Source organism: Mya arenaria, chromosome 12, assembly GCF_026914265.1.
Source record: "Mya arenaria isolate MELC-2E11 chromosome 12, ASM2691426v1".
Taxonomy (NCBI): Eukaryota; Metazoa; Mollusca; class Bivalvia; order Myida; family Myidae; genus Mya; species Mya arenaria.
Genome location: NC_069133.1, coordinates 44096510 through 44114012, shown reverse-complemented (window position 1 = coordinate 44114012; position 17503 = coordinate 44096510). Strand labels below are relative to the sequence as shown.

The window sequence follows — 17503 nt, the reverse complement described above, 5'->3', positions numbered from 1 at the left end:
TAAAAGTAGATGTATCGGATATCCTTTTGATGATTAGTAAACATTTAAGCTTGCAATATCATGATCGAAGTTGGTTGACTGACCATGCTTATAATGGAGGGAATACCTTAACATCTTGCAATCTCTTGATAAAAATGCTGAACGGTTTAAGAACAGGCTCTGGCTTGTTCTTATTTTTATCATCATTTGCAGCCTGGCTGTTATAGTACGTAGAACGCAAACCATGTCAGATGTGTTTATGGTTACATAGTAAGCGTGGAATTCATATGAGTGTTGTTAAAACATACTCGCTCACTAAAATGGAGTACTGATTTACAAAAGAATTACCCGGCCTCAGATACTAATGTAGTTAACTGTGTTAAGAAAAATTAAAATCTTCGAAAATAGTTTTAAATTCAGGACTATAAATTGTGAATTAACTTTTTCAAGAGATTTATCCAAAGTGTACCCGCCTGAAGTTTTTAACTGTAAGTCGTCGTTTTATATATCATCGTCGCTCAAAAAGTGTGAGCATTTTGTTAAGAAGAGTTTTAACCAATTAAAGTTTATTAAATTGTTGTCTTTACTCTTCAACAGTTAGTATTCGTTTAATCTTATTAGAGTAACACTCTTATTCAAAATCAATGCAAACACATGTATAACAAACATCAATTTTTACTGATAACCCTTAAACTACTTACTAAATAATGCATTCATGAAAAATATTAAATACTGATTGTAACCGTGTATCTTATACCAGATAGCGCAAAAATAAAAATGATTGGTAAATGCTTAAATAGTCTAGAAAGGAAGAAAAACCATGTTTTATGAGAATAAAACTCGGTATCCTACATAAGAACCATTGTTTTTTACATCTATTTATCTTTTTTGAAAAATTAAAACAATGTTAATAAATGTGGTAAATCTTATTTGGGAGTAAAAGTGCATCTTTAAAGGGTAAATAATCCTGTAAGTTTATCCAGACATTGGCGATTATATTGAACCATCACAATGAGAATTTCATTGGAAATGTTAGCGCTTGCTTAATACTTATATGTTAAAGCTGCACCCTCACAGATGAACCATTTTTACAACTTTTTTTTATTTTTTTGTCTTGGAAAGAGTAAAGTTTTGCGAAATATCTGCAAACAAACGATATCCGATTGCTGACAAAAAAATTAGATTTTATATTTTCATATTTCCGTTCGAAAATAAATGTTTTGTGGCTTAAACCGTGAAAAATGCATAAAACATCAATTTTTGAACTTAAATATAAAAATCTGCGATCTGATTTTTTGTCAGCATTCTTATATAACCGGTTTCCATGGATTTTCGCAAAAAAATGGCTCGTTCCAAGACAAAATATAAAAAAGTTGTCAAAACGTTCAATCTGTGAGAGTGCAGCTTTAATACTTGCATGTTAAATAAATGACAGAAAACATATAATAGATAATTAGGTTATTGCCGTTTGTAATTTTATTTTTTATTTCGACTTAATTCGGACTTTGCTAGTTTGCAGCCGTTCATTGTCAAAAATATTTAAAATAGTATACATATATAAACATTTTAAGACGAATTATAAATAAAATGTTGCAATATGCTGTCTATAAAATATTATTTTTAATCGACAATGGGTATTGGACATTCAAAAACGGAAGTCGAACTTGCACGACATTGGACATTCAAAATTAAAAGTCGTTTATTATCAATTATCATTCAATATGGATGTCATGCTGTTACGAAAATAGGCATTTGCCATTCAAAAATGAATGTCGTGACAGTACGACAGTGTGTGTATACCACGTGATAAATTACGTCATATATGCTACGTCGGAAAGCAATGTTTTGCTTAAAATAAAGACTTAAATCAAAGTTAACTTTTCGCTTTCTGCATCATTTTAAATGAAACAAAGTCCAGTCTATGTCGCTTAAAGAGTCCCACTTTTAATTTATAACCGGAGTTTGATAAGGTGATTAGTTTCATCAAACACTTCGACAAACCTGTTTCCAAAACAATGTTTTGACAGTGCTCCGTCAGACGGCCGTATTGGGAAAAGGTTTGTCGAAGTGTTATAAGAAACTAAACTCTCAATCAAAATTTGGTAAAAGACCGAAGGCGGGGCTCCGTAAGCGGCATAGACTGCGCTATGTTTCATTTGAAATGGTAAAGAAAATGAAAAGTTATCATTGTTTTAAGTCTTCAATCGAAGCTAAATATTGCCTTCCGACGTAGCATTTATGACGTCATTTATCACGTGGTATACACACACTGGACATTGGACATTCAAAATTAAATGTTCAAAAACAGATGTTGTGCTGGCTTGGTAATGGATATTCATGAATGAATGCAAGCACGACATAGTGCATGTCAAACCTTATGTGCATTACATATGTCTTAACATTGGATATCAAAAAGGACTGTCGTGCTGACACAACATTCGAGTTTCAAAAACAATGTCGTACTGACATGCCATTTAATATTATAAAACGGCTGTCGTGCTGGCACGAAAATTGAAGTAAAAATGTCTAAAACACCATACAATCTAAGTTATAATATTGTAAAAAAACATCGCTAATTGTACATTTTTACACATTTTTACACATATAACTTTTCATATTAATATAAAACAAGCCTGAGAATGGCAAATGGATTGAAGCAATAGGCTTTATTAGGGTAATGAATGACCAATTTTCGCTGTATGCAAATTACGTAATTAGGCTATTATTTTCTTTCCCATGCTCCAGTTACATCTGTGAAAAGGTCATTGAACAGATTTACTTTTTAACATTTTTTTCGTTATATTTGTTTGGGATGTGCATTTGGTTTTGTAATAGATGATGTGTAGCCTTCTGTAATATGGATATTATCTTCTTCCACATGCTCGAGTTTCAACTTAAATTGTGAAAAGGTATTTCAAGGACTTACTTTTTAACAGTTCCCTTGTGGTATTTATGTTTTGGATATGCGTATAATTTCAAAATAGATTTGTTAATGAGATGATCATTTTGATTAAACAATAATGGCGATACCCCAAAGCATTTGGCCATCCAAGGTAACAGTTCGGTAAACGCTATATTTTACTTGTTTGTATCACTTCAACACGCCGGAAAGTTCTATTTTCCAAATTTATAGAGGGGACAAATTTGTTATAAGATCGTCATAAATTTATCCTTTTATCCCTCAAGTACATTGAAGTGGACATGCGAAATCGGAATAGACTAGGATATTGTCCAAATCTGATCTTGCCGGAGTTGGCCAAATAGTCTCTGGTAGAAAATGCCTTATAAATCATACATGCCAAGGTTAACAGTAAACAGTATTGACGTACAATATAGTACTTAAAAATCAAATTTTACGGCCCTGTTTTTGATTATGTTAAAAACATTACAGTTATGGCTATAGTTTTCAATATGCTTTTCATTGAAAGATTGCTAAAAATATAACAAATAACAAGCCTTATTATTATAGACACATATATCACGCCTCCAACATAAATGACGCAACGCCATTAGTCTAGGACTGGTCACGCAGTGACCTCTTATTACTTTCAAATTGGGTCCCCAAAGTTATATAGTACCAAAATAGCGTATTTTCTGATTTCGATTAATATTCCGATGAATAAACGAAACATTCAAACATGTAAACAGGTTGTCGACGTGATATATACTTTACGGCGTGAGTAGGTGGCCCGATATGGGATATACGGTGCGTAGGAAGCCATGTATGGTTTCCTTTGCCCTGTGCACAGTATCCCATGTCGGGTCACCTACTTACACCGCCACTTACAATATGATTTGATCTTTAAATTTGATTGTAAAGTCGCTTTTACAATAGCTATTATAGCAAAAAGAAAATGCTGTATATTTTACAAATAACAGTTTTCGCAATAATGTACACACCTTTTGTAAAATGAAGAATATTTAAGATTATTTGTTAAATTTTAATACGCTGGCATAAGTCTGAGTTTTAAACTTATTTATGTCTGAGACAAAAAACTCAAAAGTTCATATTTTTTTATCTTTGTGTAAAACTGCTCTTACAGGATCAATAATGGAAAAATGTGATGTATATGTTACAAATAACTTGTTTTACAATCAGACACCCAGGTTCTGTCAATAATATTAATATAAAAGATTTATAAAGATTATTTTTTTTAACTTTTAGTTGAGACTCAATCTGTTACTGCATTTGAGCCAAGCTACATTTCAAGCGCTAAGCAAATATTCAACACTGCAGGTAGTAACAGGATCGTCTCTGTCAACTTATCATTCACTGTAATGATTAACTCTGTACTGCGCCATGCTCAAAAGTGGAAGCACAAATGCGATTACAGACGATTAACATAAACATATAACAGTATGCATTACAACCATTAAAATTATAAACATATTTTCATTATACATAAGCATTAAAACATTTGATAGACTATTAGTAGAAAAAATCATAAAATGAAGCAACGGAAGGATAGCCACTTGACCTTTGATACAAGCCGCTCAAAAGTACCGATGGTAAACACCATAAACTCTTTCCCCATACACAAATCAATAACATTGGAGATACTGCGCAATAAATGCATTTTAAAGCGACAGGCCAAGGAGTTGTTTAAAACAAAGTGGTAGTACGTTTATATCGTATGAAGTTTGTTTTTATTGTTTAACACTTTGATAAGCCTTTAATCGAAAGTAGAAATAAAATAAAACACGCATTTTTTTATTAATCAACTTAAAAATAAAATTAAAGTTGATTTGAAGCACTTTCACCGATATTTAAGTTTTACAGCCCACCTGGCAGATTAATATGCTCTTCTGTGTCGTCTGTGACATTTATTTTTATAAAATTGATCGCATGAGAAAACTTGTTGCCTATTTTTATTAATAATTGTAAATGTTTGTTGGCCCGTATTAAAATGCTAAAACGGGTAATCACGTTGAAGTTGCACTTATTTCAGGATAGCATGCCCGTAATTAAACATGCACACACTTATTTTAGTCCAACTTATATAAACACTGTGTTGACGCCGTGCAAATGTTTAACAAGCATGTTTTATGAACAAAAAAAGTTTCAAAATGAGCAAAATTCAGAGAGTTAAGTCTGTTCAGCTCAACTATAAAACACATTATTACAGCTGTGCTACAGAGAGGGGCTTTCCAAAATAATTATGACATTATTTGGAATAAAATCAATACTGGAATCGATATGTGTTCACGTAACATTTATTTTGTTCTGAATGTGAAGTTTAAATTTCTTGCGTTTAAATGTGATTTTCAATATAAGACAAAGTGTTTACAAATAACATAATTTTTGCTGGATGTTGATTATATTTGTGTTTGTATGTGTTGAAGGTGAAAGCTGTGTTAAGGATCTGAATGCGTAACTAAGCATTACTTTTCCACTACCGATTACGTCATGTCGCCAATTGACGGCTACTTCGTATATCTGGCTTCCCGCCTCGACAAGCTACGACAAGGAGGCGATACTGAAACCGGGAATTGGCTGCAGGTTACAAACAACTATATTTTTTCATACTTAAGTTATGATACTAATTTATAAAAATGGTATGGATTATACCAATGTATATTTAGATAGCTGATATCATATAAACTGCCATAAAATAGTGCTTTTATCAGTTATAACACACATGCCGTGTTGTTGATTTATGTAAAATTAAAGTTAGTCAATCTGTACCATGATGTACCATGCTGATTGATTTATTCGAATATTCATGACCTGCATTACTGTAAAGGACCTCCATTTTTGGTCAGATCTATTACAAAGCAAATTAATTGTTAACACAGGAGAGACAACGAATATTCCAAATTTATTTTTATCTAAAATCCATAGCCCATATGTGGCCTAGACTCGTGTTATATTCCCTATATTGACACACACTCACTGATTATAATGAATGCTTTAGGAGTTGCAGAGATGGTCTATGCGGCGAGCCGTATTTGCCAAGTATTTAACATATCGGGTTGCGTTCTCAGTAAAAGAAACCATGTAGATTTTTTTTCATTTATCATCTCACAGGAGCTTAAGACGTGGCCGCTATGGCGAGCCGTACTGGCAGAGTTCCTAGCCACGCTGCTGTTCGTGTTCATAGGAACCATGTCTGCTGTGGATATAGTCCCCATTACAGACCCAGCTGGGAAATTCGTTAGGGTAATGCGTTAAATTTTAGCTTTTATTGGTGCCTTTTCAATCCCTAGCCCGAGGTTGCATATGGATGGGGAGTTATCGATAAAATGTTGTCTCATTAATCGTACACCTTTTCTGTCGAAGTTTAATGACGAAATATTTTATAACGCATTAGGAACATTGTAAAGAAAGTTAAAGATTTTGTAGTTCCTTTAGCACGTTGAAAGAAACACAAAAATAAGTTAATTTAATATGTTTAACAGCTTGTTCTCTCGTTGTTAATTTATTTTTAGAACAATGACCTCAACATTTATATCTATTTATAAATCGAAACCCGTAGCAGACAACATTTCGGGTGTCTGGTGATACTTTTCACGTAACGACACGGCAGTAAATCCCCTTTGAAAATTTTATTAAAGCTTTAATATTTGCTTTTGCTAACAACTGTCGATGACAGACATAATTCAAATTCAATTTATGAATAGTTTAAACCAAGACCTGATTCGATCATAAACAGATTAAAGTTTTCGTACAGTGCACCATTCCGTTTATCGTACGTTTCGTGTTTGTGTGTAAATGTAAGTTGCATGTAACACTGAGAAACTGTTTCAGGTGATGTTTTTTACCATGTGCAACAAATACATAAAGATACTCATAAATATTATTAAATAAACATGCAATTGTTATAATACTTATTTTTATTAACGTTTGCATATGAAAATGTTTGTGCTTGTTGATGTTGGCTTTTTGTTGCTGTTGGCTTTTTGTTGCTGTTGGTTATACTTATACTACTGCTGCTACTGTAGTTATTGCTTGTGCTGCTGATGATAATGATAAATAATTTCAGATCGGCTTGACATTTGGTCTGATGATTGCCGTATGTATCCAAATGTTTGGTCACGTGTCTGGAGGTCACATGAATCCTGCCGTCTCCTTGGCAATGGCCGTTGCTATGGAGATAAGTCCTACACGTGCTGTTCTATATACGGTGGCCCAGTGTAGTGGTGGGATGCTTGGTTCTCTTCTCTTGAAGGGGTAATTGATATTCAATCTTTTTTGTAAAGAATTTCTGATTTTCAAATCCGACAAAACATTCATGGAGAGATTTTAAGGTTTCGCTAAAAAGATAAACTAATTAACACCAATTAAATGCTTGTGATACTTTTTTTAAATCTATAAAACTGTTGATAAATATAAAGTTATACCTACCTTGGGGTTGTTAAAACACAATCTTAATTAATATTAACTACCTGTATGTCCTATTATCTTCCCCAGATCTAAATGTACGCTCTCTAAGATTTAAAGTACCACATAACATTTTAAATTTAACCAATGTATTTCTAACCATTTCCTTTCACCAGTTTGACCCCTGCTGAGTTGAACGACAACCTTGGCCTAACCACAGTAAACCCTGACCTCAATGGTGGCCAGGCGTTTGCGTGCGAGCTGGTTTTCACCTTTATTCTAGTCATGTCCATATTCGGATGCACAGATCCCAACAGAGCCTTGTTTGGAAGCCCTGCCCTTGGTATTGGACTCACTGTGTCTGTCCTCCACTTCGCCTCTGTGAGTGAACATAACTTATCTAGGACATTTATGAGTTGCAATTGAATACAAAACGCTATGAAACGATTTAGAAAATCTTAATAAACGAGCCATTGACATATTTTTCCGCGATGAGTTTCATAAAATGTTGTATTAAACGGCAACTTATGTAAGATTATTCTAATCAGATGAAAACTTCTTCGCTAAAAATGAAGATGGCATGTGATAAGTTTTAATTCATCAGTGAAGATCGACAAAAAAGACAGCTGAACGCTGATATGGTCAATCATGAGTACTTTCCTTAGACAAGAACAATTACTGGTATCCATTTTGAGAGCACATGAGAACGTTCCTCAAATTTGACATCTTGGTCGACAGTGGAATATAAATGCCATTAAACCACTCTCGCCATCACCATAACATGTTCTTTGCCTCCGAATGTGGTCGTTTTTATTCTGTATTCAGTTGGCTCCCTGAAAGCTATCATATCCTTTGTCTTAGCTTTACTGTGCCTCCAAAAGGGACCGTTACTTGGCTTACCCATCGCAAGTGTTTTACCTTCACTTCGTCTTTATAAGCGATCTTAACTAAATACCTAACCGGCGTTTGCGATCTTAACTTCACTTTGTCATTGTAAGCGATCTTAACTTTACTTTACCGGCGTTTGCGATCTTAACTTCATTTTGTCATTGTAAGCGATCTTAACTTTACCGGAGTTTGCGATCTTAACTTCACTTTGTCATTGTAAGCGATCTTAACTTTACTTTACCGGCGATTGCGATCTTAACTTCACTTTGTCATTGTAAGCGATCTTAACTTTACTTTACCGGCGATTGCGATCTTAACTTCACTTTGTCATTGTAAGCGATCTTAACTTTACTTTACCGGCGATTGCGATCTTTACTTCACTTTGTCATTGTAAGCGATCTTAACTTTACTTTACCGGCGATTGCGATCTTAACTTCACTTTGTCATTGTAAGCGATCTTAACTTTACCGGCGTTTGCGATCTTAACTTCACTTTTTCATTGTAAGCGATCTTAACTTTACTTTACCGGCGATTGCGATCTTAACTTCACTTTTTCATTGTAAGCGATCTTAACTTAACTTTACCGGCGTTTGCGATCTGAAGTTCACTTTGTCATTGTAAGCGATCTTAACTTTACTTTACCGGCGATTGCGATCTTAACTTCACTTTGTCATTGTAAGCGATCTTAACTTTACTTTACCGGCGTTTGCGATCTTAACTTCACTTTGTCATTGTAAGCGATCTTAACTTTACCGGCGTTTGCGATCTTAACTTCACTTTGTCATTGTAAGCGATCTTAACTTTACTTTACCGGCGATTGCGATCTTAACTTCACTTTGTCATTGTAAGCGATCTTAACTTTACCGGCGTTTGCGATCTTAACTTCACTTTGTCATTGTAAGCGATCTTAACTTTACTTTTCCGGCGATTGTGATCTTAACTTCACTTTGTCATTGTAAACGAACTTAACTTTACTTTACCGGCGATTGCGATCTTAACTTCACTTTTTCATTGTAAACGATCTTTACCGTGTCTCCAGAATTGTTCAATTGCTTTACTTTCTTAAGGGATCTGAACTTAAGTTTACTATCGTACTTAAGTGATCTTAACTTTACTTACCGGCGTTTTCGATCTTAACTTCACTTTGCCATCGTAAGCGATTATAACTTAACCGTGTCTCCAAAGGTGATGTTTATCTTTTCCCAGCCATATCCCTATATTGATTAGTTTGCAAGTATGTTCTTTGAAAGTACACATATGAAAGGAGTTAAATGACCACAGTCAATACTTTTATTTTTGTTTCAAACAAATGTAAAAGCAGTACTTTTTAGCTTAAAATATGACATACGGGGAGCGAACGTTCATGTTTACGTTATATAAAATGCATTTGATATTTTTTAGGTATTCGCGAACAACTTTAAGGCAGACATCAGTTTCATTAAAATGCTCGTGAATAGTGTACGAAATGCAAGTTTAAAGCAAAATGTTTATAAACACGTCAGACAAAAAATACCAGTGTGCATGAAACAGATTTGCATTTTCATGATAAGGATCGCTTTTCATGGTGATAATAAATGCTTGATTTGTGATAATACAGCTATCTCCAGCACATGTTTATGATTGAAGATCAGTGTTTTGCTAGCATGTGGAATGTTTAATGATATATAAAATGGATAGGAAGCTATTGGCGGTTCCGGTTTACAGGTTGCACCTCTTAGTCTGAGTATACAATGTATGTATTTTACTTATATAGAAACGGTACAATTTTGACCACGTATCTTTCTTTATCTTCGATGGCGTCGTTAAAACGCTTTTTGATATGTGTATATCCTCCAATAAAGAAACTGAAAGCAAACAATGAGAACAAGCAAAGATAGCGGGGGTGTTATGTGTAAACCTGTCGTCAATTGACCATAAAATTCGGCTTTAATAATGTTTGTCTTTAACACAAAAACGCAACATTAGTTTGCCTATAACAAAATTGCCACCATTTACCAGATCAAATGCAGATTATGCTTAGCGCTGCCACATAGTTGATAAAAACGTGCTGCCACCGCGGGAGAGTTTGCGGCATGGCGGTAAGTCACGGGGATATATTCCGTGATAGCGAACGCTGTGGTGCGCGTTATCACCATGGGAGAGATTACGTCATCGCGGTAAGTCGCGGGGATATATTCCTTAATAGCGAACGCGGTGGTGCGCGTTATGACCACGGAAGAGATGACATCATCGCGGTAAGTCGCGGGGATATATTCCGTGATAGCGAACGTGGTAGTGCGCGTTATGACCACGGGAGAGATTACGTCATCGCGGTAAGTCGCGGGGATATATTCCGTGATAGCGAACGCTGTGGTGCGCGTTATCACCACGGGAGAGATAACGTCATCGCGGTAAGTCGCGGGGATATATTCCGTGATAGCGAACGCTGTGGTGCGCGTTATGACCACGGGAGAGATTACGTCATCGCGGTAAGTCGCGGGGATATATTCCGTGATAGCGAACGCTGTGGTGCGCGTTATGACCACGGGAGAGATTACGTAATCGCGGTAAGTCGCGGGGATACATTCCGTGATAGCGAACGCGGATGTGCGCGTGATCACCGCATTCATCTGCTAACGCGTACGACTTCCGGAAACAAATACGAGGCATTGAGCCGCGATGCGGCTCACTATAAAATGCAGGTATTTTAGCAGGTACCGTTCGTACAAATAGAAAATTATACATTGTATCGTCCTCGCAGAATGCCTTTCACCCGATAGCGAGGGTAAACCATCTCGTCCCACAAACTTCATAATTAGGTCGCTGGAATATTGAGTATATGTAAAAGTATTTTAAATAATTTATACTGAAATATAAAAGCAAAAGGGTTTTACGCCTTTAGGTAGAGTTTCTACCAGTAGCTCTGTTCGTGTTCACCTGGCTTGGTTGGAATAACAGAGAATACTGTACGTTTTGTGGCAAAATTACTAAAACAAAATTGGATTTAATTTTCAGTTAAAAAGTTATCAGTGGTGTTTTATTCAATATAATATTTATTCACATTCACGAGGTTTAACGAGGTTATACGAAATGAAGGTAAGTGCGAAAAAGGTGACAATAGCGTCCGAAATTTCAAAGTTGCAAAGCATAAGTTTTAGGGATCACGGGTTGAGTACGAACTGAGTGATTTTGAGATTACGGTCGAGTTTGTATGAGTTTCATAAAACTGACTAGAATTATGTTCAACGGACGGAAACAAGGGAATAGCCTTCAGAAAATTGACAGCTTCCTTAAATAACATTAATTAATACTTCGCATCGCTGCGTAAAACGTTGACTCGACGCGGTGGAACGCAGGGGGAAATTATAGAAATGAACGTTATGAGCGTTATGCTTATATTGCATGGTATTTTGAAAAAAAAAAATAAGAGTAAAAGTCCGCGGAATTAAAACATCGCGGCCTTGAGCAAACTCTGCAAAACAACGCGTGGTTGGTTGGGTAAAAGCCTCATCTGTATATAGTCACAGTTAACCTGAAGTATTCCTTCAAACACGCTGAAACGTACAAACATGGAGAAAAGGTCCTCTACTGGTTTTGTGATACTTATGGATACAAAAGGTCATTTTGAAGATGTTTTTAATTGCAGTGATATTCTTCATCGACTTGCCTCGGTTATATATTAAAAACAATAAATTTTTGTTTCAGATCCCGTTTACCGGAGCAAGCATGAACCCCGCTAGATCCTTCGCATCATCTGTAGTCTCAAATAATTTCGACTTGCATTGGGTAAATAAGTTTTGCTTTTTGTCGAACATCTAGTATAATAGGTTGGTTTTAATATAAAAAGTTGGTTTGAGTATGATAAGTTGGTATTTCACAAATTGAGATATACGAATCATTTTCTAATAATGATGATGACCACAATGATGATGAAGACAGCGATGAAGATATTGAGGATGGAATTGATTGAGACGAAAATGCAGCTGCTTATAATGATGATAAAACAGTAAACAGTTCAGAATCTGACGACACTAATTCATGCTTAAGTTTTAAAATCGTTTTAAAATAATGACCGACAACGACGATGATGATTATTATATACAATTATTAATATATATTATCTTATCGTTCAGGTGTACTGGGTAGGTCCGGTAGCGGGCGGTGTGACCGCAGCGGTGTGCTACAAGTACCTGTTCTCTCCCTACCGTCAAACATCATCCTTCGCGGAGACTGCCCAACAACTTAGTGAGTGCCAATCAGCATTCGATGTAAATTGTAATCCTGGCCTAAATGCATTTATCGCGTTTTTTCGTGTTTGTACATGTAAACGTCGATGCCATGTAGCTTCTTCGGGTTTTACCCACTCGACGAACTTTCGATTTTCGCCGTGATAACCTAGGCACATTGCTTGTCGCCGCGATATCTTAGGCACATCGCTTGACGACGCGATATCTTAGGCACATTGCTTGACGACGCGATATCTTAGGCACATCGCTTGACGACGCGATACTTTATGTAAATCGCTTTTTGCCGCGATATCAAAGGCACATCGCTTTTCGCCGCGATATCTTAGGCACATTGCTTGTCGCCGTGATATCTTTGGCACATTGCTTATGACCGCAATAACATAGGCACGTCGATTTTCGCCGTGATAAACCTAGGCACATTGCTTGTCGCCGTGATATCTTTGGCACTTTGCTTATGACCGCAATAACATAGGCACGTCGATTTTCGCCGTGATAACCTAGGCACATTGCTTGTCGCCGCGATATCTTAGGCACATCGCTTGACAACGCGATACTTTGTGTAAATCGCTTTTTGCCGCGATATCAAAGGCTCATTGCTTGTCGCCGCGATATCTTAGGCACATCTCTTGACAACGCGATACTTTGTGTAAATCGCTTTTCGCCGCGATATCAAAGGCTCATTGCTTGTCGCCGCGATATCTTAGGCACATCTCTTGACAACGCGATACTTTGTGTAAATCGCTTTTCGCCGCGATATCAAAGGCTCATTGCTTGTCGCCGCGATATCTAAGGCACATTGCTTGTCGCCGCGACGCTTAAGAAAAACAATATCGCATTGTATTAAATACAGGTATAATTTTACATTACAGTGGAATCCAACGATGTTATCGTACTACCCAAGAACTACTTTGCAGAGCATGGCAAAACTGTTACCGAATCTTCCAAGTTCTGAGAGCTCAGTTTCAATGTCAATACATGAGCCAGTGCGTACTCAATGCAATATAATCTGTATATGAGAGTGTTTCAAGTGTCACATGTGTAAAATAGTCGACGACATGTGTATTCTGTTATATATGATACTATTAATTGCTTGGCATACATTCATCGTTTCCTTTGGTCGAGAAGCTGTCACGTGACATACAAATGTAGCTATGGTAACCACATATGCAAAATACGATTTTATTGTCTCAAAATAGTGCAAGACGTGTATATTTTATATAATGAACACATACTGATGCAGCTTAAATATTTGTATTAAAATGTGCATGCAGTGTATTCTTTATCCTGCTATATGTATTTTAAAAAAAATGTATAAAAAATATGCTTTATTGTTTTGTTCTTCGTCAGATATTTATTAACATATCGAAAAACACTTGGTTTCAATTTAAAACATATAAATGATACAGCTCGTACGCACAATTACCCCAAGTGGAAAGCACTGATATATATTTTTAAATGAATCCACTCTACGCGGAGTTGATCTTTATTGAAAAAGACCGCAGTAAGAAAGAAACCATGGGAATGTACATTTATTTTACAAAAGCACTAGACTATCAAGAGGCGTATGTCCAAGTGAAAGCATCAGCCATGCTAAGACGCTGGGCATCGGGCACAGACCGTAGGCTACCCTGGCTAAAGCTACTCTGGTTCCTTAACGTTTACTAGTAAATATAACTGACACGCGGAGGACGGTTATATTTAAATTTTCTAGCATGAGAAAGGAAAACTAACTAGTGACGGTAAAGCACTTAACCCAGGATAAGGCACAAACGGGGAACCATACTCATCACATAGACTTTTATGGGGAACATGTCAACTTGATTTGGGTTGATTGGTCAGCGGATAATTTCGATTGATCGTTTTACAATATTTCAGAGCGATTAAAAAATATTTGTTCACGATAGACATTGCGAGTAATTTAGAGATGACTGTGAGGTATTGTAGTTCGATGGCACGAGATACGATAGACATGGCGAGTAATTTAGAGATGACTGTGAGGTATATACTGTGTAGTTCGATGGCACGAGATACGATGGACATGGCGAGTAATGTAGAGATGACTGTGAGGTATATACTGTGTAGCTAGAGGGCACGAGATACGATAGACAAGGCGAGTAATTTAGAGATGACTGTGAGGTATATACTGTGTAGTTCGATGGCACGAGATACGATAGACATTGCGAGTAATACAGAGATGACTGTGAGGTATATACTGTGTAGTTCGATGGCACGAGATACGATAGACAAGGCGAGTAATTTAGAGATGACTGTGAGGTATATACTGTGTAGTTCGATGGCACGAGATATGATAGACATTGAGAGTAATTAAGAGATGACTGTGGGGTATACACTGTGAAGCTTGATCACACGAGATTCGACAGACAAGGCGAGTAGTTTAGAGATGACTGTCAGGTTTATACTGTGTAGTTCGATTGCACGAGATACGATATACATGGCGAGTAATTTAGAGATGACTGTGAGGTATATAATGTGTAGTTTGATGGCATGGCATAAGATTGACATGGCGAGTAATTGAGAGATGACTGTACGGTTTATACTGTGTAGCTAGATGGCACGACATATGATTGACATGTCGAGTAATTTAGAGATGAATGTGAGGTATATACTGTGTAGCTAGAGGGCACGAGATACGATAGACATGGCGAGTAATTTAGAGGTGACTGTGAGGTATATACTGTGTTATTTGATGGCACGAGATACGATAGACATGGCGAGTAATTTAGAGATGACTGTGGGGTATATACTGTGTAGTTTGATGGCATGGTATACGATTGACATGGCGAGTAATTTAAAGATGACTGTGCGGTATATACTGTGTAGCTAGAGGGCACGACATACGATAGACATGGCGAGTAATTTAGAGGTGACTGTGAGGTATATACTGTGTAGTTCGATGGCACGAGATACGATAGACATAGCGAGTAATTTAGAGATGACTGTGCGGTATATACTGTGTAGCTAGATGGCACGACATACGATTGACATGGCGAGTAATTTAGAGGTGACTGTGCGGTATATACTGTGTAGCTAGATGGCACGACATACGAATGACATGGCGAGTAATTTAGAGATGACTGTGCGGTATATACTGTGTAGTTAGATGGCACGACATACGATTGACATGGCGAGTGATTTAGAGATGACTGTGCGGTATATACCGTGTAGCTAGATGGCACGACATACGATAGACATGGCGAGTAATTTAGAGATGAATGTGCGGTATATACTGTGTAGCTAGATGGCACGACATACGATTGACATGTCGAGTAATTTAGAGATGACTGTACGGTTTATACTGTGTAGCTAGATGGCACGACATAAGGATCACAAAGAAGTATTGTGCCGTCCATATGGACAGTGAGGACGAAAAAACATTTTCTCGTGCCATAAATGATGCAGGATATCGTCAACAAACGGATCATCCGACAAAACAAGCAAATGGGCAAAACACTCGTGAAACTGATCCACAATTATTCTCCTCTCAGCAAAGACACCACAACGTATTGAATACCAGTGCTAAAATAACATTAACAACTCTGTCATTTGTATTTACTTTAACAGTGTTATCTCCCTTACGGCTTTGGTAAAGTACTAAAGTTCAATTAGAGATACTTTCGATCTAGATACTAAATAACATGGAACTGATTAGGTTTCTTTGGCTGTAAGTGACAAGATAATTACTATGATTGTGAGTGTTTTCATTCACTAAAGTAATATTAAAAAGATTGTTACCATCTTTTAAGCATAGTAAGAAAGTTGGAACTAGATAGGTTCCAAATTCACCGTATGTTTTAATCAAAGGTAACTTTTGTAAACAATAAGCGTTTCTTAAAATACGAATACTCTAACAATATTAGTAGAAGAATAGTACATGCAAGTTTTTAAAGCTAATCACACGTTTCATTACAACTTCATAGTACCTGTTTGTGTGTGTTATGGATAAAATTTATGAAATGGAAATTGTGCATTTATTACTTTTTTTTCAATCCTTTCAAAAAGGATGTTTTTTTCTGTATTTTTTTTATAAAAAAAGTGTATAATGTACCGTGCATTAAAACTTTCAGTGAACGCCTATCACGTTGTGGTCAACATGTGGAAATTTTATAAATTAACTGAAGATTTATTGACCGGATATATTGATTATGACTGGGATTTTGGATTAATTGAACTATTATTGAACTGACTAAACTGACCAATTTGATAAGATATTTTGTATTCACATGCATTCAGGATTCCATTCCGGAGTATGATTGATTTTGCTTTTTAAAAGCGATTCTAAGCGTGTTAAGAATGTTGAAAAAATAATTTATATGTCAAAATTATTTTTAAATTAAAGTCAAAGTGCCTATAAGGATTTAATAATTAAAGAAAACAATGAATACAAGTGAGTATATAACTATGTAAGAGTCACATATAATGTCCGATAAAAATCCCGAGGTCCTCAAAATCGTTTTTCAAAAGAAAATGTATTGGAATACCAACGAAATCCCTCACTGGACCACTGACTCACTGTATTCTCATGAGGCTAATAAGTGGGTGGGGCAAAGCGCTTTATAAACAGTACCTGGGCAATTGCCGGAGTAGACCGGGGAAATAACTAGAGAAATGAAACTGAAAACACTGAAAATTTTCAAATGAAAGTTCACATGAAGGAATTAAAGCTTCGAATCTGTTTCTTAAATAAATGTGTTACAAGTATTTTTCAATAATCAATGTTGTTTATTGAAATATCGCAGATATATACGCTTATGTTTTGTAAAATGCTCTGAAATGAAATAAAATGTGGCAAATCATTAGATATGTTAAAACTAAGATTATTGCTCATATATCGTCTTTGAAGATAACAATTTTCATATAAGCTTATAAATAAGGTTAATTATAACTTTATAACAACTTTGTTGCTTGACTGGATGATGGACATTATCACGTGATGGTTTCAATGTATTGTTTAGACGTCCAAAAATCGACTACATTTGGAAAAAGTCAGTGTGGTCTAGTTGTTCAGATGATACTTTTCTAATGTGTTCTGTCCTTACCGGCGTAAGTTTGCAACCAACTAAAACAAAAA

At 36.0% G+C, this 17503-nt stretch overlaps 1 protein-coding gene across 2 annotated transcripts; it reads left to right on the top strand.

Annotated features, from left to right (window-relative positions):
- The first annotated feature begins 180 nt into the window (after positions 1-180).
- On the top strand, positions 181-13736 carry LOC128212265 (aquaporin-5-like). Of its 2 annotated transcripts, none has more exons than XM_052917633.1 (8): positions 181-467; positions 5323-5479; positions 6008-6139; positions 6963-7150; positions 7477-7681; positions 11873-11953; positions 12301-12412; positions 13284-13736. In XM_052917633.1, the coding sequence occupies exons 2-8, from the start codon at positions 5387-5389 to the stop codon at positions 13364-13366; spliced, it is 894 nt and encodes a 297-aa protein (XP_052773593.1). In that variant the 5' UTR covers positions 181-467; positions 5323-5386; the 3' UTR covers positions 13367-13736. The 2 variants fall into 2 exon arrangements, with proteins under 2 accessions (XP_052773593.1, XP_052773594.1); XM_052917634.1 differs by lacking the exon at positions 181-467 and adding an exon at positions 2751-2888.
- Positions 13737-17503: the final 3767 nt, after the last annotated feature.